The sequence below is a fragment of the Pezoporus flaviventris genome, unplaced genomic scaffold (genome assembly GCF_033815535.1).
Source record: "Pezoporus flaviventris isolate CSIRO_AGI_PZ_B2104156 unplaced genomic scaffold, CSIRO_AGI_Pfla_v1 ptg000036l, whole genome shotgun sequence".
Lineage (NCBI taxonomy): Eukaryota > Metazoa > Chordata > Aves > Psittaciformes > Psittacidae > Pezoporus > Pezoporus flaviventris.
This window is the reverse complement of record NW_026892584.1, coordinates 22,068,365-22,093,636: the sequence shown is the minus strand read 5'-3', so window position 1 is coordinate 22,093,636 and position 25,272 is coordinate 22,068,365. Positions and strand designations below refer to the sequence as shown.

The window sequence follows — 25,272 nt, the reverse complement described above, 5'->3', positions numbered from 1 at the left end:
TCTAATGTTAGATATAAAGCAATTATTTGTGAATGCATGTGTTATAAGGAAACAAAGGCAAAAAGTTCATGTTCACAGAGTGATTACCTATTCTAATGTAGAATACAAAAATGCTTTGAGGTAGACAGGAATGCCAGTTGAAGGAAAATGCTCAAAAATTAGGGTAATAGATTTGTTCCATCTCTGTTTCTATAATATATAGGCTTTGTTATATGTTTTAAAATAAAAAAAGCTTGAGTTGTTTTCTTAATTTTTGATTCTGTGGTTTCTTCTCTGGTTTTAAGGCTCCAGGTGTTAGAACAGTTGTTGAATTCCGTAAAGCAAACAAAAGGATCCCGTCAGCAAATAGTGCAACTAAATGTTGTGTCTGCCTTTTCTACTTCCTTAAAGGTAAACTTCCTTTGTTTCTCTCCTTTGTTTCAACCTCCGTGTCTGAAACATGGCATCTGTCAGTTCAAATGTTTCTACACAGAACTTCATGTTTGGTTAACAGTCACAGTGAAGGTCAGTCCTGTTTTCTATGATTATATTGGTTTGTGATGTCACAATTTTCTTAAGTGCTGAAGAGTCACAGTTTCATTTTTTCCTTTTTTTTTTCATAGAATGGTTTTGTTTAGAAGGGACCTTAAAGAACATTCAGTTCCAACCCCCCTGCCATGGGCAGGGACACCTTCCACTAGACCAGGTTGCTCAAAGCCCTGTCCAACCTGGCCTTGAGCACTTCCAGGGATGGGGCATCCACAGCTTCTCTGGGCAACCTGTTTCAGTGTCTTGCCACCCTCACAGGAGCTTCTTGTTCATCCATGCAGGCGTCCAGGTGTTCTTGCCTGACTTCCTCTTTGTCAGAATGCATTGGACCTGAGCTTGGAGGAAGTGATCCTTGAATATTAAACAGCTTTCTTGGGCCCCTCTTCTATCCAGGGCTTTATCCCATGGTACTCCACCAAGCAGATCTCTCAAGAGGCCAGAGTCTGCTCTCCTGAAGTCCAGGGTAGCAAGCTTGCTGTGTGCCCTCCTCACCACCCTCACTGTCTCAAACTCCACCATTTCATGGTCACTGCAGCCAAGGCTGCCCTCCAGCCTCACACTTCCCACCAATCCCTCGTTGTTGAGGACAAGGTCCAGAATAGCTCCTCTGGTTAATTCCTCTGTTACTTAGACGAGGAAGTTATCATCAACACATTCCAGGAAGCTCCTTGGACTACTTATGCCCTGCTGCGTTGTCCCTCCAGAAGATATCAGGGTGGCTGGAGTCCCTCATGAGCACCAGGGCTAGTGAACACGAGGGTGCACCTAACTGTCTATAGAGGACCTCATCCAATTGGTCTTCCTGATTGGGTGGTCTTCACACCCTGTCCCTTCCCTCCTTTTAATCTTGACCCACAAGGTCTCAGTCAGCTCCTCATCCATCCCCAGGCAAATTAAAATCTATGCACTCCAGATAGATTTTAACGTTTTTAATGATGTATATGGAGTTTGACTTCTAATTCTCAAACTAGGAAATAAAAAGAGAGGAAATCCTTAGATAAAAGGGGAAGAAAATCATATTTCTTCTGCAGGTCTTGTAATTTTTGCATGACTGCCAGAAAAAGATACTCTGATTACTATACTGTCTTGCTGTTAAATATATTTAATATCTATTTTTAGCACTTGGCTAACTGCAAGGGAAGTTTAGGTCCAGAAGAAGTTAGAAGGTCTGCCCTGACGTTGGTAATGGGTGCCTTGGAGAGCAATAATCCACTCCTAAGATGTGCTGCAGCAGAGTGTTTGGCCAGGTTGGCACAGGTGGTTTCAGATACTGCCTTCACTGCTGGATTAGCGCAAGTCAGTTTTGACAAGTAAGTTCATAAAATGTGGTAAGTTAGTGGTTGAGTTTATAGAAAATGTTTGAGAAATCTACCTAATACATAAGAATCATAGAATAGTTATATGTTAATTTTTAGAAGCTGGTTTCCTTCATGGCTTTATGTCACTTCAGACATTAACAGGGAAAAGTACTGCCTGACTTCTGCTTGCATCTTTCAGGTTTGATGATCTTTAAGAAGATTGTCTAAGTAAGCATGTAGACTTTCAAATAAAATAAATTGGCTGCTGTTCCAGCCACACCATTTAAGCATATCTAAAACATTTTCAGAACTTCCTTCAGATAAGAGATGATAAGTGAACTTAGACTTTTACCAATATAGCAGTGTCTAATAAAATATTTTGCTGATTATATACTAGAAGTTCTATTTAGAGATGTGATTAGTAGTCTCAGTCTTGGTGATTACACTAACAGCTGTTTTTTTTCCTTATAATTAATAGGCTAAAATCTGCTAGGGATGTGGTATCAAGAACAGGTCATTCTTTGGCTCTGGGATGTCTGTATAGGTACCTAGGAGGAATAGGTTCTACTCAGCACCTGAATGCATGTGTTGGAATCCTTTATACTTTGTCTCAGGACAGTACTTCTCCTGATGTACAGGTACTTGTCACTTACCTAAAAATGTTATATTACAAATTAACTGGTTTATATTCTGGAGTGTAAGTGGTTTCTATTGCAAGAATAACACTTCACAACATCTTAGGCACCTTACGGGTGTTGGCTGGAGCAGCAAAGGCAATGAAAACCATAGCCCCTGCTTGAAATTCACCTTCCAAGAAAGAATCATGATGAGATATGGGAGGTTCTTATTTAATGATCAGTGAGGCTGATAATGCTAAAATATGGTGGCTTCAAAAGCAATATCTGATGTTTTAGGAATTAATTTCACATTCACTTATATCTTGACCTTGGCTAGATAGTATCTGGGTTTTTTTTTTGTCTGCTACAGTGTTTGTCTTACAGCATTTTTTGTTGAAGGGTTATGTAGTAAAAAATACAGGGATTTGTAGCCTCAGTGTTGTAGAACTTGGTAAGGATACTCCCTTGAATAAGGCAAGATATTTTGAAGACTAATTCACATTATATCTCCATGGCTAAAACTGTTTTCTGTCAGAACAACTTTAAGAGACATTGAGTGCATTCAATGTTATTGCCTAAATCTCAGTTAAAGATTTTTTTTAAGCTTTATCTGCAGTATCTTTACACAGAGAAGAACTGTATGTTGACATGAAATGGATTTAGCTATTGGTGCAAAATAACAAAGACTAAACCACATCTTGTTTCAGCAACTCTGTTGTAGTTTGGGGTTTTCTTGTTATTGCACATAGAATCATAGAATATTTAGGGTTGGAAAGGACCTTAAGATCATCTACTTCCAACCCCCCTGCCATGGGCAGGGACATCTCATGCTAAACCATGTCACTCAAGGCTCTGTCCAGCCTGGCCTTGAATACTGGCAGGGATGGAGCATTCACAACCTCCCTGGGCAACCCATTCCAGTGCCTCACCACCCTAACAGTAAAGAACTTCCTCCTTATATCCAATCTAAACTTCCCTTGTTTAAGTTTTAACCTTTTACCACTTGTCCTATCACTACAGTCCCTAATGAAGAGTCCCTCCCCAGCATCCCTATAGCCCCCCTTCAGATACTGGAAGGCTGCTATGAGGTCTCCACGCAGCCTTCTCTTCTCCAGGCTGAACAGCCCCAACTTTCTCAGCCTGTGTTCATACGGGAGGTGCTCCAGGCCCCTGATCACCCTCGTGGCCCTTCTCTGGACTTGTTCCAACAGTTCCATGTCCTTTTTATGTTGAGGGCACCAGAGCTACACACAGTACTTCAGGTGAGCAGAGTAGAGGGGCAGGATCACCTCCTTCGACCTGCTGGTCACACTCCTTTTGATGCAGCCCACGATACAGTTGGCTTTCTGGGCTGCGAGTGCACACTGCTGGCTCATGTTCATTTTCTCATCAACCAACATGGGACCATCAGAAATTTTACAAAGGGTAGAATGTATTTAAGAAATAATGGTCAGTCTTAATTTAATGTACTAGCAGATTATTTTTTTTAGTTAACAGTGACAAATTTAAAATGGTTCTTTTATTGCAGAACATAGTTTCTTGTAAAGTACTCAAAATGGCTTATTAAGCATCAAGCTCCTAGAGTTTCCTTCTTTTACCTCTATATTTGTCCCTTTGGAACCTAAAAGTGCAACTTTTATTACACTTATTTAGTGAATTTCACTTGAACTATCAAATTTTTTTAAAGATCTTATATTTATTCTATTGTATAGATATTACATGACTGCTTCTCTTATTTTACAGGCATGGGCACTACACTCTCTGTCACTGATAGTAGATTTAGCTGGCCCCTTGTATCACGTGCATGTGGAACCTACCTTATCTCTTGTTCTCATGTTGCTGTTGACTGTGCCTCCTGCTTACACTGAAGTCCACCAAAGCCTTGGTCGCTGTTTAAATGCACTTATTACCACGCTGGGCCCTGAGTTACAAGGTACACAACGTGCAATAGTCAGCTTGCTTTGGTTTAGCAATGAAATTGCTAAACATTGGTCGAACGTGTAAGTCAAATTTTATCAACAACTAAGTGCATGCTAAGTGTTTTTTCTCATTGTAAGAGAGTATTTCATAGGCCATGAGTTTATGCAATCAAGATGACATGACTGCAAGTCTTCCAAAAATAGTGTTTCTCTTTGACATCTTTCTGTTTGTTTTAACTGGTTCTCCAAGCCTTGCCTTGGGCTGAAAATTCATACATTTAGCATGAAATAGAAGGTTTTAATATTTCAAGAGTTAGGAGCCAGTCTGTGTCTTAGTTATGATGTAGGCATTGAAAATATTCATCTAAATCAACTTTTAGATAGCTGGACACTGAAATCTCGCTTGTATCAGAGTACAACACAAATAAGGAAGGTATGCTTCAAGAGGATGAGAGTTATGGGTGGCTTGGGAAAAAGGCAGGTATCATGTTTTGAAAAACAAGTTGATGTTTTAAAAACAAAAAACAAAACCCTTTTTTATTCTGAATATAGGCAGCAGTACTACAGTTTCAGCCTTAAGAACTTCCTGCCTCCTGGGCTGTGCGGTGATGCAGGATAATCCTGACTGCCTCGTTCAGGCTCAAGCCATCTCTTGCCTTCAGCAGCTTCACATGTTTGCTCCTCGACATGTTAACTTGTCTAGCCTTGTAAGCTGCCTATGTGTGAGTATATCTTTACTAGTTTATGTGCTTGTATTTTAAGACATTTTGTTCAGAAACAGTTAAAAATTACAGATGCTTGTTTAACCAGAGAAACTGATCATTGCGTAGGGGTCAAGTGTTCCATATGCTCCTGCAGGCAAGTGTCCTCTATGTTTTTATTTTTTTTCCACGCTTTCTGCTTCCCTTTTACAAGATGAGCACATTCTGTAAAAATACTGGCCTTCTGAAGTGCTTGCGGGTGCATTCTGCTGCTCTTATTAAGGCCAGTTGTCTGGCAGGATATACCATCCATTCCAACTGTGTGCTGTATTTTTACCAGCTATTTTATGTTGGCCAGTTTTTTTCCTCTGCTGCTTTTTGTCTTAGGTGAAGGATTACAAAAAAAAAAAAAGTGTTTACTGGTTACTGAGAATTGTTTTGTTTGGATTTGTTTTTCCAGAATAGTGAAAAACCAGAGATTTCTCTGGTTTGTAATTTCTGTAGCACTAGTGCTTCAGCGTGCTGACTTCTTGGCAGTCAGTATAAAAATTTCTGACACTTAAGTAATAGTCAAACTAGGTCTTTGGAAAAAATCAACAGAAGCTTTGTTTTCAGCCCTGTTTGAGAAAGAGGGGAAGAGGGAGATGTTTGTTTCCTGGGGTTGCTTTTTTTGCGGGGGGGAGTTTGCCCCCCCCCCCAATTTTCCCCTCGGCTGCTCTGAAGCACTTTGTTCTATGCAGAAAGCAAAAGTAATTTCCTGATAGTTGTTAGCCTTGGTGGGTTTTCAGGGGCTAGCTAGGGTTGTGTTTGTTTGTCTGGAGGGGGATGGGATGCTTGTTTTTTCTGTTGTTGCTTTTTTTTTTTTTTTTTTTTTTTTTTAATAAGACCACCCAGTCTCCCTGTAAATCAGAGAGAAACAAAAAATCCACAGACATTAAACATTAAGGTAGGGTTGGTTTTTTTAGTATTTTCCTTCCATTATCTTTGTTATGTTTGACAAGAAACATGGTCGCAGGAGCCAGGAAAAATTGAAGGTGAAGCTCTTTCAGCACCACATTGTGTTAGGCATGGGTATACTGGTTGCAGAATAACTGTAATTCATTTGAAGCATTTGGGGTTTTTAAGATATACCATTTTCTGTTCTCTGGGTAAATTTTTTTTTCTTGCATCAGTAAAATCACAGCACATCATATAAGTCACTTTCTTGCTCATAGGATGTATTTGCATTTGGGATCATATGTAAGTTCATGTATGGTCTGCTTCTGTATACAGTATGATCTCTCTTAACTAATAGCAAGTACTTAATAATAAAGAGGATGTCATGATAAATTTGTCTATACAATATTACTGATTTTCATTGTTTTTATAAATTGTTTCAAAGTACTTCATACAGGACTTTAGTGACTTTTTAATATAAAATTACTCATTTAAGAAGAAGCACGTTTCGTGGCTCGAGTGTTCGTGTGTCTTTCTAAATGTGTATTTTCACCACTACCCCAGAAACAATTGTGAACTTCATGGGGGAGGAGTCCACCAAAATCAGTGGCCTTATATGGGTGAATTCTTCTCATTTTCATGAACTTGTTATGGAACTACAGGCAATTGATGCTGGCAATTCAGTAAATGTCAGTACATCTCTAACAGTGTCATAAACAAAGAAGGTTTGAGTGCGTGCTTTGCAGGTCTGTGAAAAGATCGTTGCACAAGCAGACTTCTGCATTTGTAAATCTCCTGTGTAGTTTCCACCTACTAAATCACCATCTCGTGGGGAAGTAGTATAAAGTGTTGGACTCTCCATGGGTTTAAATTTCTGCAAGTGGAGAGCAATATGTGACTGCTCACATTTGGAAGTCTTAAGGGGAAGTAAAGTATAAAAGCTGGGCACTAGACACTGGATATTCACCACTGCATTGTTTATTCAAAGCAGAAAAAGAGGAGAGCAAAGAATTTGTGGTCAGATAAGTGATCTGTTCCTCCTCTGTCCATAGAAATATGCATTTTCACTCATAAAATCTTGAAAATAAATGTGCAAAGAATTTCTTTTTTAGTGACATTTGAACCAACTCCCCTCTTCACCCTTTCTCCCCAAGGTTTCTGTGTCTTTAAACTTGTCTATTTCAGAATTTTAAAAGGTATTTTCTCTTTCTTTTCCCCCTCCTCCCTCTTCCCCCATTTCTTTTATAAATAAATGTAGCACTAGCCATGCCAATGCAATTTCTGTGAGCAGCTTCAGGATTCCTCCTCCGCCTGTATTTACACCCCCTAGAGCATGATATGGTTGAGATCCCCAAAGTATTTAGGCCATTGAATTTGTGACTATGCTAGCACTTACAAAACAGGACTCAGGCAGTAGGTACACAGCTTCACTGACTCATTGTTTGGGTTTGGTTTTACTTGTGTATTTGTGCCTTGTGTCATTATCTAGTGTCCCTTTTGAAAGTATTCCTTGTTTGTCCATTGGATCTTTTTTCATGGGGCTTTGCATCTAATAGTAATGCTTATCATGCAAGTTGTATTCTTGGCTCCAGCAGAATAGAAATCATATGCTTTTAATCATGCCTAACATCTAAAGCTAACTTAGGTGAGCACAGATTTCTGAAGAGCTTATCTGTGTAATCTTATGATATAGTGAATACCAGTTTTCAGCTGGAAGATATTAAAGGTATTTTGAAACACAATAAGTGTACAGTGTCCATAATTATGCTCTACTATTCTCTTGGTACTGTTTAAGTACTAATTTTAGAGGCAACTGGCTTGCAATTTAAGTGTGTACAACGTTAAATATAAGATAAATGAACTAAGTAAACTAGGAGTTTGTTATGTTTGAGGTAAGAATCTGAATTTTAATATATGTCTCCATGTGTGGTTGGTATCACTGTGATATCTATATTTTGGTTTTGTCATGACTGGTTTGTCATTTGTTTTTGTGCAGGAAATCTTGTTGGATAATTCTGTGTTGGTAGGTCCCTGTGCCTTGTTAATCCTAAACTTCTGCAGTTTGCTGTGGTGTTTTTTTATTTCACCTTTTATCTTTTCCTTTTAACCATTTTAATGTAATTTCTTTTAGCATGTCAAGTGACATTTGATTGTCATCCTAACCAGACCCTTCCTAACTTTCTGCAGATGGCAGGCATACATTTCATTTATGTGCTTAGCGAGACATAATTTTGTTTTTAACATATTAAGCACAGAAAGGGAACTGTTTGTTCATTTAAGTTTGTATATGATGCTTGCATTTTGTGTCTGTTATTTAGTCCTATCCCCTGCTTAGAATATGAGAGAATGAGACAGGTGAAAAATACGCATCTTGCATTATTCAGCAGCCTGCCCTGGATCCTCTGTTTTTTCCCTATTAAAAATGAGCACTGAATTTTATGCATGTCCAACTTGAAGTAGAATCTATAGAGTGCTTGCATAAATATTGCATTAAAAAAACTCACTTCTTTTTAGAGTTTCAATTAAAGTATCTTGCAGACATACTTATTGAGTCAGATTTCCTTTAGAAAAATTATGGAGAGATAGCGTCTTCATATGTATTAAACATGTAACTCTGAGTATTGTAGATTCATATGCATGCATAGGCATTCAAAAGACGAAGCTTAGTTTTGTTAATATAACGAAGCTGAAATTCCGTATCACTTTTTTTCCTTAAGTTGTTCTTTTTAACTGTATGTTAAATAATATATATTAGTCATTTTGACTAACATACATTAACCTGTTGCTGACAAATGAAGTGCATGACCTTGCTGGAAGGTTTCCCTGCAGCAGACACTCAGCTCTGCCTATTTTAAGAATGGCAACAGCTAAGGGTGCACAGTTGCTTAGTTGCAGAGAATATTTTTATTATAACCTAATCTTAATTTAGAAGAAGCTGCATAGATGTTGGTGTAGCTATCTTGCCTGGCCACACAGCTGGTTCATTGTATCTTTGGAATCTCTTTCAGAATGTTCTGAAAATTGAAAGCAAGCAAATTAAAATAAAATAAGAAACCAGCCAACCAACCAAAACCCCCCTGGATATGTCATCGTGTTTTTTTAAGTGTTTTTCCTTTTTCCTATAAAAGTGAATCTATTCTAATATATTTTTCAGTATAAAGAACAAACGCTGGCCTGGTGGTGTTAAACTATGGTGATGCTATAAACTTTTTTGCCAGAAATTGCTCAGGAGAGCTGATTTGTCTCAGTGGGATACATTCACCAGTAGCTCTCACCCTTCCTCTCACCTCCTTTAAAATGTACTTTGATGTAATCTGAGTATATAATATTTTTTGTGATGAAATGGTAGCAGTGCTCTTTTTGCCCTTTCCTATAAACTTTCTTTCATGCATGGGAGTTCAGATTTACTAAAGCCTCATTAACTGTCTCACCCTTGGTTACATTGGCATTTCTCTAGTTACATCTCAGGATGATTAGAGTAATTTTCTCTTGCACTGAGTTTTCAAGCCCGTTATATATACCCTGTAGTCAAAGAATAAAGTTCATTGTTCTTTGGGACCATGATTTAGCTGTCACTGAAGTTAATGTAGGTCTTCCCACTTCCTACTGGTGGGAACCCAAACCAGTCTTACAAGTTACCTTTGGTGAGAAAATGTTAAAAGTACTGATACATTAAAATTGATTACAGGTGTTGCAAAACCTTTCATTTGGGATTAAAAAAAAATAATAGCTGAGCAAAAATAGTATCAACTACATGCTTACTGACTTCACAGATTTGTCATAACTGCAATTGTTCTGAAAATACTAGCCTTACTGAGGTATTACTATAAAGGTGTGTTAGCCACCTTACTGTTTCTTCTTGCATATTTCAGGTGAATCTCTGTAGCTCATACTTATTACTGAGACGTGCAGTTGTATCATGCTTATGTCAGCTTGTGCAAAGAGAAGCTGCTGAGGTATCAGAATATGCTGTTGCATTAGTGAAAGAGAACAGAGAAGATTTTACTCCAGGTGATGTATTGAAGTTTTGACATCAAATATCTTGAAACATTGATAGAGAATTTTAAACTCTGCTATGCGTATGAAAACTTCCTTAAGTTTTTTGGGGTTTTGTGCTAAAAGGCCTGAGAATGATATCTAGGTCATCCGAGGACTGGTAATAAATGATTTCACTTTGGATTTCAATTCAAGCTGATTTGGAAACTTTCATAAAAGATAGGTTTCCTGGATTCAGCTGTAACAGTTATTTTTCTCCTTCTTGGTATATGGTGCTAAACCACGACAATAGGCTATAGTAATTTTGTAAAACTGCTTTTTAAAATTGGTCATATTGGGCAAATAAAAATTGGACATACTCATTTAACAAATTATTTCCATGTGTCTGGCTTTGAACTTTGTTGGAGAAAAAATTTAATTTCCTTTTCAAGTTAAAACATTGTTTTAGAGTCACCTCATGCGTAAGTGTGAAGAATGAGATGGCCAAAGATAACGCTTCTCCGAAGCTCAGATGCTCTGGTGATGGTAGTGCTATGAAATTCAGAGTAGGATCCCCCCACCCCTGGGTAACTTTTTCCTTCTTGTTAGTACATTTCTGGAGAAGTTCAAAGTTTGTTTTGTATTCAGATGATTTAGATATGGTATGAAAGGAGTTAATACTGTTATTTCAGAAGTATTTCAGGACTAGATACTTGTTCACAAAATACTCTTGGTGCAACCTTCAGTTGGGTTTCTGTGGTCATTACTGCAGTTTTGTGCTGCGCAGCATTCAGCTCACAGACTTTGCTCTTAGCAGATGTTAACATCAGAGAAATAGGCCTGGAAGGGGCATTGCTCAGCTTGCTGGACAAAGAATTGGATCAAAGATTGTGCCAAGATATCAAAGAGACTCTGATTCATATGCTTACTTCAATGGCAGTTGAAAAGCTCTCTTTTTGGCTGAAGCTTTGTAAAGATGTTCTTGCTGCCTCATCTGGTAAGTTCTAATACACTGTAGTTGAGAACAGAATGAAAATAAGGCCAGCAGCAGTACAGCATGACACTGAGGGAAAGTATTTTTTTTTCTTGAATGCTTGACATTTATGAAGTGTATCATTGTCCTTCATAATGAAACACTGGACCCTTTAACTTAGTTCTTTCAGAAGGAATATGACTTTCTCCCTTCTGATTGCTTTTCCCTATTGAACAAGTTTTTGTAAACATTTTAGTATGTCTTGTCTTTTCATATTCTTGCTGATTTATAGTCTTAATTTTAATTTATTTCTATATCAGAAATGAAAATGCAGGATATGGGTAGGCTTGTGGGTCCTCTGCAATTACTTGCAAGAAAAATATTCAGCCCCTCTCTTCTATTAATAACAGGAATCATGCAGACATATCACAGTGAAACTCCTGAGCAGAGAAAATCAATTACTGTGTTGAATACTGGGGAGAGTGGAGGGGTGTCTTCTTTTACCTTCAATGCAGGAGAACTTGCATTTAGGTTTCTATTTGTTTGGAAAGGTACTAGCTTCTAATGTGCCACACTTATTTTAAAAGGGTTTTTTATTTCTTTCACTGAAGTTCTTCATTTACTTTCATGGTATTTCTTGTATTCTAGCAAATAATATCAAATGAATGTTTTCTTACATTTTATTTTCAATTCTAGCATTTACTTTAAGGCAGCAATGTTGAAGGGGCTTATAGAGAGATGGACTTCAGAGATTTTCTTATGAGTCCTTCTGTAGTTTTCAGTTACAGTAAGACAGAATACTATGATTCTATGATTTCATCTTTTATTCTTCCTCCTTTGTCCTAAATACAGATTTCAATACAGTAGTTTCAATAGATACCACTCAGGAAGAGGAAACTGCCAAAGTGGATGATGCATCTATATTAACATCTAACAGTGATGAGAGGTTCCATCCTTTCAGTAATCCACGATGGTCTACTAGAGTCTTTGCTGCAGAGTGTGTCTATAAGATTATAAGCCAGTGTGAAAATGCAGGCAGTGCACATTTTGACATAACTTTGGCTCAGGAAAGAAAACAACGTGATTCAAGAGGTATGTGTTAAGCACTGAAAGAATTTCACAGAAGGTGAAGTATGCTTAAAATAAATGTTGCATCTTAATGAAATTCACCAAAATTTGTTGTTTGTGATCATTGGAACCTTTAATTACTCTGATTAGAAGCCTATATTTATTAAGGTATAGAGCAATTTTTATTTGCCAAACTACACTTCCCTGGTTATAGTACCATGGGTTATGCATTGGAAGCCATTGTTTCTGCATAAGCTTTGACAATCAGAAGTGATAGCTGGCACCAGCCTACATCATCATAGTTTGGTATCTGGCAGTTTGACTGAAAAACTCCACTCTTCTTTTTCTTTCCAAAATTTGCATCATTACCAGCATTACCAGTAGAAACACAGTGCCAGTTTACACTACCTCTCTGTTTATCTGGACGTGTTTTCCTCAAAACTCTTTTTTTTTTAGAAAGTCTGCCTCATACATAAAAATATTTATGGTTATTTGTCTGGTTGTTGTTTTTTTTTTTTTAACATTCAAATGGAAAGGAGCCTAGATTAGCATTTTGAAAATGTTGGGAGCAGTCTTATTAAAAGACACATGTCTAAAAAAAAGGACTTATGTCTAAATCTAATAAAACTATTTTCTTTTTTAATCTCTGTTCTGTCTTCAGATGACTTTTTGGTATTGCATTTAGCTGACTTGATCCGTATGGCTTTTATGGCTGCCACAGATCACAGTGATCAACTACGTCTTTCTGGGCTTCAGACATTGCAAATTCTTGTTCGGAAGTTTGCAGCTGTACCAGAACCAGAGTTTCCAGGTCATGTAATTCTGGAGCAATTTCAAGCCAATGTAAGCACCATTGCTAATAACTTAGAAAAGTTTAGAGTTACAGTTAATTGCTAAAAGAAATTTGCTTTTTGCAGTATGTGGTGATAGAGTTGGATTTCAGTTAGTTTGTTACTGAAACTATTATTAATTCCTTCAGACTTAACTTCCTTAAGAAAGCATCTTTTCTTTTGGCATATGATATTTTAGCCTCAGAGTTTTGCGAGTTTCAGTATTTTTCCTTCTTTACTATTTGAATACAGGAAAAACAAAATAGAACATTGGGTTGTTGGTTGTTTTTTTTTTTTTGAAAGCATTGCTTCCTAAGTGTGGAAGTATTGCAACAAATACTAGGAACAACTATCGTTTAAAACTTTGCTTCTTTGCTTTGAAGTAAGCAGCCTTTGCACACCAGAGACCACACTATGAGACCTTGGTCAATAAACAAGCTATAGGAAGGAAAAAAAGGGTTGTACTCACAAGGTCTATTACATTTAAGTCTTGGTTGAGACTTGCAGAAAAGATGTCCTGATCATTTTGCGTTCCAGACCACAGTTGCACTAAATATGACAGGCAGCTGTGTTAAGCCTCATCTGGCTCGCATTCTTCAATTTCTAGCAGGCACTGAGTAAGTCAGATCATTTTCTCTCATAGAAATTGAGAGTTCCTGAAACTAAAGACATCACAACTCACTTTGCTCTTGCTTTTGCCATTCAAATTCTGTTCTAATGGCACTTCTTTGTGGGAGAGGAGAAGTGTTTTGATGTAGTCTGGAGCTACCAAGGGAAAAATCTCACCATTTGTCCTTGCTGTCCCAAACTGTCAAGCAAGTCACAAGTAGTGCTAATAATTCTCCTTTTTAACTTTCACTACCCTCAAAGTGTTTCTGCTAATACTATGCATAGATATGCTCATGAACTGTTTCATAGAGGTTGAAGAGATTTGAAGCAGTTAAATATCTAGCTTTTTTTTCTTGGGGGGAGAGAGGGGTTGCTCAGTTTTTTTGTTTTGGTTTGTTTTTCATTAAAACAATTTCTTTTCACTTACTGTCAGAAATTTGTGTTTCTAGTACTTGTACTACACTTTGTACTTTTACCCCAAAGAGCATCAGACTTAAGTCTGAGTGTTCAGATATCAGCTAAAGCAGCAAGGGAAGTTTTCATTAGCCTTTAGTGAAATAGCTTTCAACAGTGAGAGTAGGTAAAATTTCTGCAAGCTGGTAAGTGTATGTTTGTGTGTTCTTTATTAGGTGACTCAGGTTTGTGCTCTCCCCTTGTCTCACTTTGCAAAGCTGACCAACTTCAGCTGTTTGTTTCCTTAAATCTGTATCCTTTCTGAGCAAGGAAATATCACTCATTAGGTGTCTTGCAAGTCTTTCATGGTTTGCAACATTGCTTTTTCTCTTGAGGCCTACTCATCAAGTCAAGAGTTGAGGAAGGAAGAGGTTGCTGTTTCAGTTTTGCGCTGTGCAAAAAATAGAATCAACTTTGAAGACCCCTCTTGAAGAGAACCATGTTTTTTAGTGTAAGCAGAACAATGAAAGTATGACTGCAGTTGTCTCCCTGCTCTTTAACCTCACTGAAACAGTCTGTAGAAAAATGAAAAGGAAACTATGCTTTATAAAGAAAAACTGCAACGAAGCCTACTTATGAAAAGTAATTAGTTGTTTGCTATGCCTTAAATTTTGTAAAACTTCTCTTCAGGTTGGAGCAGCACTTAGGCCTGCCTTTGCTCCTGAAACACCTCCTGATGTCACAGCAAAAGCATGCCAGGCAAGTGTTGAAAGTCTGAAGTCTTAGGTAATAGACCCTCTGGAATTTTGTTTTTCCTTGATACACCACACAAGAAGAAGGAAATAAATCATGTAGCCTCAAATCCCCAGTGTACGCAAAATGTCACCCTGTTACCTCTATGTTGTAACAACTCAAAGATTTTATACACTTTAAAATCTTTTCTAGAACTTTAGCAGTTGGTACTTGGCTGTTATTTGACATTGCTCTAATGGGTTTGGTTTTCATTACTCATGTGTACTAAACTCTACTGTCATTTAACATTAATTATTATCCAAGAGTGCCTGTGTCTCAATAGAAATTAAATTATTAAATCTGTCTTTCATAATTTTACAGATTGAAAAAAGGACTGTTGTCCAGTGGTGTTTGGCTCTTATTTCTCATTATTTCTGTTTTGCAACACTAGGTATGCAGTGCTTGGATAGCAAGTGGTGTAGTAAGTGATCTTAATGACCTTCGAAGGGTTCACCAGTTGCTTGTATCCTCTTTGCTCAAAGTGCAGGCTGGGAAAGAAGCACAAAGTCAACAATATAATGAAAGCACCTCAACCATGGAGATACTAGCTGTGCTTAAGGCTTGGGCCGAGGTTAGTGTAACAGCTCTTTAATCATAGTCTTGATATTTGGTAGCTGAGTTAGAACCTTTCAGATAGAATGGTTTCAGGAATTGCTTACATGCTTCATTATACACAAGTTGCTGGTCCTTTGCTTTGCTTTGATACTGCTAAACAGTACACAGACTTTGTAAACTGATAAAAGCACTGCTAGGTAAACTGTTGTATTATACTGTACATCAGTACAAATATTAAGATATACAAACTCTGTATAACTATGTACTGGATCCCAGATACGAGAAACCATGAGAAAGTAAACTATGGATAAGCTTTTGTGACATGTAGTTTATGAGTATTTCACTTAAGCCCTAGGCAGTTGCTTCTCACTTAGGGTCTTACCTATTTCTTGTTTCCAGAATTCGAAGGAATTTCCCCCATCCTGTTGTGGGGAGAAGTGGAAGATGGGCTTGGTGGTGTTTAATCACTGGCCTGGGTAAACCCACTGCAACTAGCAAACTTGAAAAAGATGCAGAAATCATAGTTGTAGGAGATGGATACTCACAGTAGCTAACTTCAGATTAGTTGAACTGGTCTCCTATGTCTCCTTTTAGTTGAGAAAAGCTTCTCTCCAGGGGCATTTTGGAGATACTAAAGAGGGTTGCTAGTCTGAAAAATTCTGAAGCCCATCTTTTTCGAGAACTAGAGAGGCATCTTCTCACATGAAGTTAACCTACTGATAGTAACACACAAAGTTTGCAAATTATGAGACTCTACTCTTCATTCTTTACTGCTAACACAGGGTAATACATAGTTTGAGAAGTTGTTTGAAAGTGCAATATGTCATTTCAGTTAAAATGAGATTTAGGAATGATTTGACTGTGGTTTCAGGATCATGTTTGTAGGTGTGTTATTTGATAAGTTCTTCAGTCTTGTTACAGTCTCATAACTGTAACAGGGTTTGATGTTTGGAAGCTGAAGCTGAACAAGTAATACATTATTTCTTCAAGGCAGAGAAGTTAATTGCAGCTATGTTTAGGAATTTCAACAAGTTTTCCTTTATTGGGACTCAAGATTACCTGGGGCACTGGATTCAGAAGGTTTAGAAGTAAGTGCTTGTTCATCCGTGCCTACTGGACTTGAAGCAGGAATAGATTCTAGGAAACCTCATACTGGTTCAACAGGCAGTCATGCTAATATCACAGTAGTTTTCCAAATGTTAATATTCGTAAATTTCTCTCCAAATGTGTAAACAGGTTTACATAGTTGCAGTTGAAAAGCAGAAAAGTCAAAGTGATGCACACAATCACTGTTTCAAAATTGGAAACTCTGCAGAAGAAAACTACAGAGATGTAACATCTTCAGCCAGTGGACTTCTTGACTTAGTACAGGCAGATCTTGGAACACTAAGCAAGCTCTGGCTTGCTGCACTTCAGGATTTTGCTCTCTTAACTTTGCCTTCAGAGTATGCATCACAACTACCTGCTGAAGGTAAGAAGGCAAATCATTTGTGTTTTCACTTGTAAATGCACATCATTAATGCCCTAGCTTGTGTTAAGATCACAGTTAGATTGTATAGAGAATATGCATACTTGTATATGTGTCTAAAGATAAAGACTGGTTTTGAGAACGGAGATTTCACTGATGTGAGTAGTAGTTTGTTTGGTGTTCTTGTTCGTTGGGTGATTTTAAGGTTCAAAGAAGACAAAGGTAATTTGGATTCTGTCCAAATAATATAAATGAAGTGCCTTCATTAGGGTGAATTTTAGTACTGAACATTAAAAAAAAAAGTCATACATAACATACGATAAATATAATTTCAATTAAAAGAATGATCCCTTTACAAGGATGAGAAAATATGGTAGTTGAAAATAAATTACATCCTTAAAATTGTAACTTTTCTTCTTACAGGAGGTACATTTTATACAGCAGAGACAATTGAAAATGCCAGACCTCATTACTACAACTCCTGGGCACTGATACTTTATGCTACAGCATTATGGCTTACTAGCACAGGTTTCATCATTGTTGATCCAGATGAAGGTGTTACTAATCTCTCTAGACCTGTCACCCCAACTACAATGTGTCAAGATTCTTCTACCAGGCCCTTGGTGAAATCTCCTGAGGATGTGAATACTGACAGATTTCATCTTATCTTGGGTTAGTGAGTGCAAAATCTGTCTAGATGCTGTAACCCAAAATGTAATTTTAATAGATAAAACAGTAGCAAATAAATATTTAATTATTCAAATTTAACTGCATCACTGAATATAGCATCTTTTAGAAAAATAACCAGTCAGAAGAATTTAAAGTCCTAGTAAGAAAACGGTAGTGTTTTCTCAAATGTGGTAGAAAAAAACACTCGGTATGAGTGCACTGAGTTCTAAAAATGTGCTTTCTGCTCATAAATATGCAAGTTCAAGGGTGTCTTTTATCACAGTTGTGGTGCTACAGTTACAGAGTGTATGGTTTAGCGTCACTGAAGTAGTTTAGCATCACAGAGTAGTGTGTAAGTTGGAAGGGACTTTTGGAGGACATCTTTTCCACACACTCCTGCTCAAGCCAGGCCACCTAAACACAGTTGCCCAGGACTGTGTTCAGGTGGCTTTGAATATTTCTATGGATGGAGGCTTCGCAACCTCTCTGGGCAACCTGTGCTGGTGCTCAGTAACTCTTACAGTAAGTAAGTGTTTCTGTAAGTTCATTTAAAGCTCTGTTTAAGCATCTGCTACTGCAGAGGATTATCAGGCAGTTGAACACAGTCCCAGTTCTCTAAATATACACTATTAGGTATTTCTGGTTGTATTTTTCTTTCTTTGGTCTCTCTTTTGTGTCCTTTTATAGTAACTTTTTTGGAATGGGTTTGTATCAACCATATGCATATGGCTTCTTTTGCATCCCAGTCTTCCTGCACAAAGCCAGTTTTCCTTTGAACTCCAGTGTTCCCTCAGTTAAAAGTTGGACCTGTGATGCAAAAGGTGCTCATTTTCCCTGCTTCCTAAGCTAATGGATTAGTGCTTCAAATTTCATATACTTTGCCATAGACACCTGGCTGTTTATTCTGCTTCCAGACATACTGCACTTCTTCATTTTTACTTCCTAGGGAGAAACTGAAAGCAGTTCAAAGCATGGACATTTTCTGTTGCACAGCTCTTTAGTGTACACTGGTCAGTTGGCCAAGTCATTCCACGTTTTTGAATTAGAGCTGTACAACTGGGATAAGAATATGGATCACAGTTTACATGAAGTTTATCTCCAGTGTCATGAACTGTCATCTGAAGAGCCCTGAAAGCTGAGGAAAAAAAGTGGTTATTTTTATCTGCCCTAGGATTGGCAAGTTTAGGCTTCACGTAATTTGTTTATTACTGGTGATCCAGTTGTGATAGCTGTATTCTTTAGTGCTATTATAAAATGGGAAGATAAAACCTCTGTGTTTGAGTTTGTGAACTACGATTACTTTCTCCTTTATTTCCCTCTATTGCCTAAATTGGTGACTAAGCAAATATTCTGTGATACTTTCAGTATTAATTGCCTACCTATTCATTGGACTTAGAGTTCAGCGTCTTACCTAGAAATTGCTCTGGATTTTTACTTATTTATGTTAATAGCCAGTTTGAATCATGTCTTCTACGGTGTAGAAGCTGAAGTTCTTTCATTGTTTTGAGGGAAATAGAGTTCTTGCTCCAAAATATTAGTAACAGGAGATGAATTCACTTAATATAAAATGCAAATGCTATTTCCGTATCTGCTAAAACCTACTGTTGGGTTACATAGCAATTGACAAAATTCCTTCAAAATTTCACACACATATGGGTTTTTTTTCTTCTCATGCTTACAGGAATTAGTGTGGAATTTCTCTGCTCTCCTCGATCAGATGCAGCAATGGAGAACATTATTGCCTGCTTACGTGCCCTACATGCACTCTTTGATGTTCCATGGCCAAGGTCAAAAATAGGTGGTGATCAGGTAATGTCTCAATGGTCAAAACACCCCAAAATTAAGGCATAATTTTAGTTTGTACATTATCTGTACTATCTACTGTATATGCAGGAATCTTCAACACATAAGTAGTAGGTGAATTATATGCTTTACCAAAATCCAAAGCTGTAAAGGGAGAGAGCACAACATGGAACCTGGAAGAAGACAGTGAGGGGCAGTGAACTTGAGGACATTTCATCAGGAAGGAGTAATTAGATGAGTAGGATGAGAGACAGGTAAAGACAGAATTCCAGAAAAAAATGTTCGCTTTTTCCTTCTGTCAAGGGACAGTTCAATTAGATCTATTGTAAACATTAAAGATGATAAGAAAACTGTACAAAATCAGTGGTGTTAAACACCAACAATGAAAACAACCCCGCAAAAAACCCACACACAACACACCAATGATCCTAAAAGAAGTGCTAACTTCAAAATTCCTTTTTTTTTCCCTTTAAGTTAAGCTTTTTACCATTCTGTGTGCCATGCAATTTCCTAACATGGCAAAAGTGATAAAGCTCATGGACATGCTGACTATGGTGCTCTCTCCAAGGAAGGAAATGCATATACTATAGCAGAGTTAGTGTAGTATCTCCACCTTTATGAGTTAAAAAGCCATAAGATAAAGATTACTTGGGGGTCTTTTTTAGTAGTTTTAAGTGCCTTATCTCTAATTATTGTGATTACTATTTTGTTGGGAAAATTGAGCAGGACTCCTGCTACTGGGAACTAGGAGCTAGATATGGAAGAAAATGCTAGCTCCTGACATTGTATCAATTATATTGTGTTCCTTAGTGAGATTAATAAGAGTAATACTGTTAGCTTTAACGGGTATTAACAAGTTTCTAAAATACTTGCAATAAAATAGGAATATATTAAGCATTGTTCTTACTGTAGGAGTTGGGTGTAGAGCTGCTGAATGTTTTGCATCGACTGATACTGACCAGAGAATCACCTGATATTCAGCTTGCTGCCCTTGAAGTGGTTCAACTGATTCTTTTTGCAGCTCAGGAACATGTGAAAGAAAAGCGGAGAAGTGCAGAAGGTACAGTAATGTATGAGATGTTGAATGCATATTGTCAGGGTTAAACCAATTCTTTCTTGGAAAACTGCATTCTTGGAGGTGATATTCTAAGATACAACTTAATTTGAAGTGTGTCACAATTGGTGACTAATCCTGGTTTACTTAGGTCAGTCCAGGTGCCTGACATGAGAAATTGGGGTGGCATGATAGATAGCAGGTGGTTTTGGTGTTGAGTAGAGGGCATGAAGTGAGGAGGAAGACTGGAGAAACCGAAGTTGGGATAGTCTTGTGTGGTGTCAGGGAAGGAGAAGTCCTAGTGAAAACCTGGGATCACCTGCAGTAGAGTAAGGGAGAGACATGGCACACACAGTTGCTACAAGCCAGACTCCCCTATTTACTCTGATTGTAACTTCCTAAAGTAAAATACCATTCCATTTTGTAAAATAAGAAATCTGGGAGAAGAATCAAAACACTTATATCAGGTGACATCATATTGGCATGGTACCTCAGCACACTGTATGTCTGAATTATTGTACACACTTTTCTCTTTTGACAATCAGTGCGTAGTTTGCTTATTCAGAAGAACGGATGTTTGCCAGTAGAACTTTGAATACATATGCCTGCACATAGTTATGTATCAGGATTGTCGCTTGGTGATGAAACAGTCTTAAAAAGTAAACTTTCTGGAAACAAGGTACAGCCTGCAGATTTCTGCTATATTTCTTTTTTGTTTTAGTTGATGATGGTGCTGCAGAAAAGGAAACATTACCAGAATTTGGAGAAGGCAAAGACACAGGAGGACTCATACCTGGGAAATCATTAGTCTTTGCAACACTGGAGTTGTGTGTTTGTATTCTTGTCAGACAGCTTCCCCAGCTCAACCCTAAATTAACGTGTAGCCCTGCAGTTCAATCTGGAAAACATCTGTTACTGTCAGAAGATGGAAGTAGACTGGTAGCAGCAGCATTAATTATTCTCTCTGATGTTCCTGCAATCTGCTCTCCTGAAGGTATGCTGTTTCATCACAAGATTAATGAAAGAATATTGAGTTATTATAAGCCCCCTTATTATTACCTAATTTTCTCAGCCGGATGAATCTGGCAGCAAGTTGTGTTGATTTGCTTGTGACAGTTTCCTGTTTTAATTATTTTTTTGACTGTCAGATTACAAAACAAGTTACAAAACTGAAACAATTAAAGGAGTAGTTTTTCTCTTCCTCCCACACGTAGCAGTGCAATTAATAGATTCATTTTGTTCAGGGAAGTATATGAGAGCTACATGATTAGGTTCTTCTTGAATTGTCTATTCTGGAATATATAATGCAGACATAAATTAAATTTAAAAGGGAAATGTATCATGTTACCTTTCACTAAGAACCATCATTTGAACATTAGGAAACCACTCTAAGGAATTCAGGTTGATTTTTTCATATTAGTTGATTTTTTACCCATGATTCATTTTGGATTCACTCCAAAGTTCAAGATGGTTCCCCCCCTGCCACCCCTCAATATCATATTCATATGTATGATCTTTCAGTACTGGTACAGCCACAGTTACAAACCATTTCTGCCCTACTCCTCTGTTCCCACCTTAGGTATCTGTGTTACGCCTTAGGCAAATTTTTGTATTTACAAGCCCTGGAAATTTTTAAATTATTTCTTAATTTGTTCTCTGTTACAAGAGTCTTCTTCAGGGGATAGCATATTCCAAACGGAATAGTAGGCAGTTCTTGCTGCCACGGTAAGGTGATGATGTGATTTCTATCTGCAGCTCATTTATCAGTTCAAAGCAAAACAAACCTAGCATCACTTAAATTAAGGGCAACTGTCTTGTATGAGAAATAATCTGTGATTTTTCTTTTTTTCTCTGTAGTTCCTTTTGTCTTTAACTGTTCAGGTTATTCCAGAAACTAACTGCTTGGGACCAGATGGGATGTTTACCCTAGAGAACTTAACATTTAAGTCAGGTGACTAAAATGAGGATAAGCTTGCTTACACAGTCAGTTGAATAAGGAAGCATCTCCAAAAGTCAACTCATATAATCAAAGAGAGCTCCAAATGGAACTGCATCTTCTTTTTTTTTCCCCTTTGATAGGTAACTGAAGTTAGAGTCCTGTGAGACCATGTCTCTTACTTCAGGCACCTGTATATGCATATGTATGTATGTATGCATAATAAAATTTACAAATAAATTATGCTTGTGAACTGCATTTCCTACAGAATTCCAGCAATCAGTTTTCAGAGACTTGGCTGTTAAAAAACAGAAGGTAGATGTCCTCAGGTTCAGAAAGTATTTATGTGTATGTCAGAGACCCTCATTATTCAACAGGTCTCTCACAAACAAAAGCATATTAAAACCTTTTAAAAAGAAGGTTTGCTAATTAGGCAAGGACATAGGCACATGAAGCCATATCTCAACTCTGTGCTTTGATGAATTGGAACTTAAGATAGTAGTAACACGTAAGTATGCAGATTTCTAGATTGTCTCAAATTCATGTAGAGTTCTGTACTACTGTTAGATTCAAAGACATAAGAATATGCAAAACTGCTATGCCAAGCTACTCCAGTGATTTTTTTATATAGTCTCTTATTCTGACAGATTGACTTTCAGATTCCCAGGGAGAGATGATCTGTTCAGTATGCTGTGGGACAATCTGCTTCTCTCCTTAGGTCTCCTCTTTTCCAAAAAAGTTTTTTATCATAATGCTAGGATTATTTTTAGCACATTTTTAGTCTGATCCTCTTCTTATTAATCTGACTAAATTGTTGACTGTAGTGATTTCCTGGAGCAGTGGCAACCTTAGCTAAATACACATCGTGCAGGAGAAGTATTTCCTGTTACCAGTTTTGAAATTACCTCCTGTTAATTTCCTTCGCTGTACTGTCTTGCAAATACAAGATGCTCATAATTTTTTTTTCTCCTATACAGTGCTTTATATGCTTCCATAGCTTCTCCTCTTCTGCTCCTCAGTGATTCTGATCTTTCTGTTGTTTTTTCTGAACATAATTCCACACTTCATATAATAAAATCATCAAGGAAGATACACAATGCTAATTTAAAAGGGGAGAAGATTTAACTTCATTTATGCAATCTGGCTCCCTGTTTGTAAGTCACATAGTTCATATCTTCAGATTACCAGGGCCTCCATTCACATAGGTGATTAAAAATTATAAATCATAAATACAAAAGACATTCCAAGAAAACTTTTTTTTTTTAATGTGAAAGGTACCTGAAGTTCTTAGACTTAATGTGAAATTATTTTGCTTTGTTTTGCAGGAAGCATTTCAGTTCTTCCTACTATCTTGTACCTAATCATAGGAGTACTTAAAGAAACTGCTGTGAAATTGCAAGATGGCCAGTTACCTTTGACCGTTGCTGCATCTCTACAAGCTCTTAAAGGACTCTTGTCTTCTCCAATGGCTCGAGCAGAGAAGAGTCGCACTGCTTGGACTGATCTTCTACGTAGTGCTTTGGTCACAGTGCTTGACTGTTGGGATCGAGGTAAGCACAAATTTGAGGTTTGTGTGTTTAAAAATGAGACAAAAAGAAAGTTTGGGTGAAAGGTCGTTTGGTTTTATTTAAATTAAATGCATGCACTCCTTAAAAAAAGATTAATATCTTAGTCACAGGAGAATTAGTTGGCTGCCAAATACTGTTGAAACTGTAGTGCAATCTTTTCCTTATAGTTCATATAAGAAATCATCATCTGTAAGGGTATAAATGTGGGTTTGCAGGCTTACCCCTGTATTATGTAGTGCCACAATGTAGCTATGAGCTAGGATGGAATAAGCAGGAGTTATGGCTTCAGCACACAGTTGAGCACAAATGACAACTCGACTGCATGCAGATTCTCCACAGAGAGCTAGTGTCTGTATTGAAGCAAAGGGTATTCAGACAGTGGTTCGAGAAAAAGTATTTTCATCATAAAGTTACTTTTCTGCATGCTGCTTCCTCAACTGCCCAAGTTTTTAGTATTTTTTATTATTTCTTATGTTTAATCTCCAAGTTGTAACTTGTCAGAATTGTTGTTTAAAATGTTGGGGTTTTAAGATACAGCAAATGAATTACATGTTCTTCATGCAAATTTTATATTCTCAGAATAGGTTGTACCCTAATATGTCGTACATGCGCTTCAAAGATATCTGTCGTACTTTATACAGAGGAACAATGGAATAGGAGTATGCTGTTATTTCTAAATATGCATATAACTACCCTTGAGTTCTGCTTTTGGCATTGGCTTTTATTACAGTAAAAGTCCATATCAGTGCATCAGAGTATGCTAAAGAAACATACGCATTGATATTTCTATTCCACCTCTTTGTAACACTTGAATTCATAGAATTGCTTTTTAATGCAAATCTAACGGACTGCTTACTTTATTGCTAGTAGATGGGCTTCTCCAAGAATGTGATGAAGTTAGCCTGCTTACTGCTATTACGGTATTCATTATGTCTACCAGTCCAGAAGTTACTACCATTGAGTGCCTTCAAAAGCATTGTATTGAGAAGTTTAAAATAACACTTGACTCAAAAGATCCTCTTGTAAGTACTGGGGAAGTTACAAGAAATGTAAATGAATTTTAGGTTTATTTTACGTTCAGTTGTTTCACTTGTCCTGTGTGTTGATTCCAGTTAAGTCTGCCCTACCTATATCTGTTGTATTATTTTAAAATACAGTTGGAGCAAGTTAGCAGGAACATGCCCAGCAGTGTGTTTCATCATTTTTTTCATTCTGTAAGCAGTCCTGTATTCTTATAGAGGTTTGTTTTGTTTTTTTTTTTACTGCATCAGACTCAGAACTTTATACATAGATAAATACATGACACAGTTGTGTAGTTTTCAGGCACCTTTTATTTGTTTAGTTTGTCTTTGACATACAGGTATTATCTTTTGCACAGGAAATCCCTCAGCTGTGGGTCTTTGAGAGCTGGAGCTCCTGCCCTACCTTTTACTGTCCCAGAAGCATTAGCTCCTGGCCACTGCTGGAGGCAGCGTATTGAACTGATTAATGCTTTGTTCTGACCTAGTGTAGATATTTTTAAATAGTTGCTTTAGATTGTACTGCCTTAGTTCTTCTATTACCATTCTTCATCTTAAAAA

General features: G+C 37.4%; 1 protein-coding gene across 9 annotated transcripts in view; it reads left to right on the top strand.

Moving 5' to 3' along the window:
* HEATR5A (HEAT repeat containing 5A) overlaps positions 1-25,272 on the top strand; it is a 56,983-nt gene that overhangs the window by 28,655 nt on the left and 3,056 nt on the right. For 4 of the 9 annotated variants that reach the window (XM_061463470.1, XM_061463478.1, XM_061463476.1 and 1 more), the window contains 19 exons: positions 285-390; positions 1,648-1,838; positions 2,305-2,464; positions 4,187-4,376; positions 4,915-5,084; positions 7,996-8,022; positions 9,872-10,010; positions 10,792-10,971; positions 11,800-12,039; positions 12,677-12,858; positions 14,538-14,606; positions 15,031-15,210; positions 16,431-16,665; positions 17,086-17,334; positions 19,013-19,140; positions 20,047-20,194; positions 20,910-21,182; positions 23,450-23,674; positions 24,560-24,714. In XM_061463470.1, the coding sequence (XP_061319454.1) occupies positions 285-390; positions 1,648-1,838; positions 2,305-2,464; positions 4,187-4,376; positions 4,915-5,084; positions 7,996-8,022; positions 9,872-10,010; positions 10,792-10,971; positions 11,800-12,039; positions 12,677-12,858; positions 14,538-14,606; positions 15,031-15,210; positions 16,431-16,665; positions 17,086-17,334; positions 19,013-19,140; positions 20,047-20,194; positions 20,910-21,182; positions 23,450-23,674; positions 24,560-24,714 (3,247 nt within the window). The remainder of the gene's footprint in view (positions 1-284; positions 391-1,647; positions 1,839-2,304; positions 2,465-4,186; positions 4,377-4,914; positions 5,085-7,995; positions 8,023-9,871; positions 10,011-10,791; positions 10,972-11,799; positions 12,040-12,676; positions 12,859-14,537; positions 14,607-15,030; positions 15,211-16,430; positions 16,666-17,085; positions 17,335-19,012; positions 19,141-20,046; positions 20,195-20,909; positions 21,183-23,449; positions 23,675-24,559; positions 24,715-25,272) is intronic. The other 5 variants (XM_061463474.1, XM_061463472.1, XM_061463479.1 and 2 more) reach the window with 5 other exon arrangements.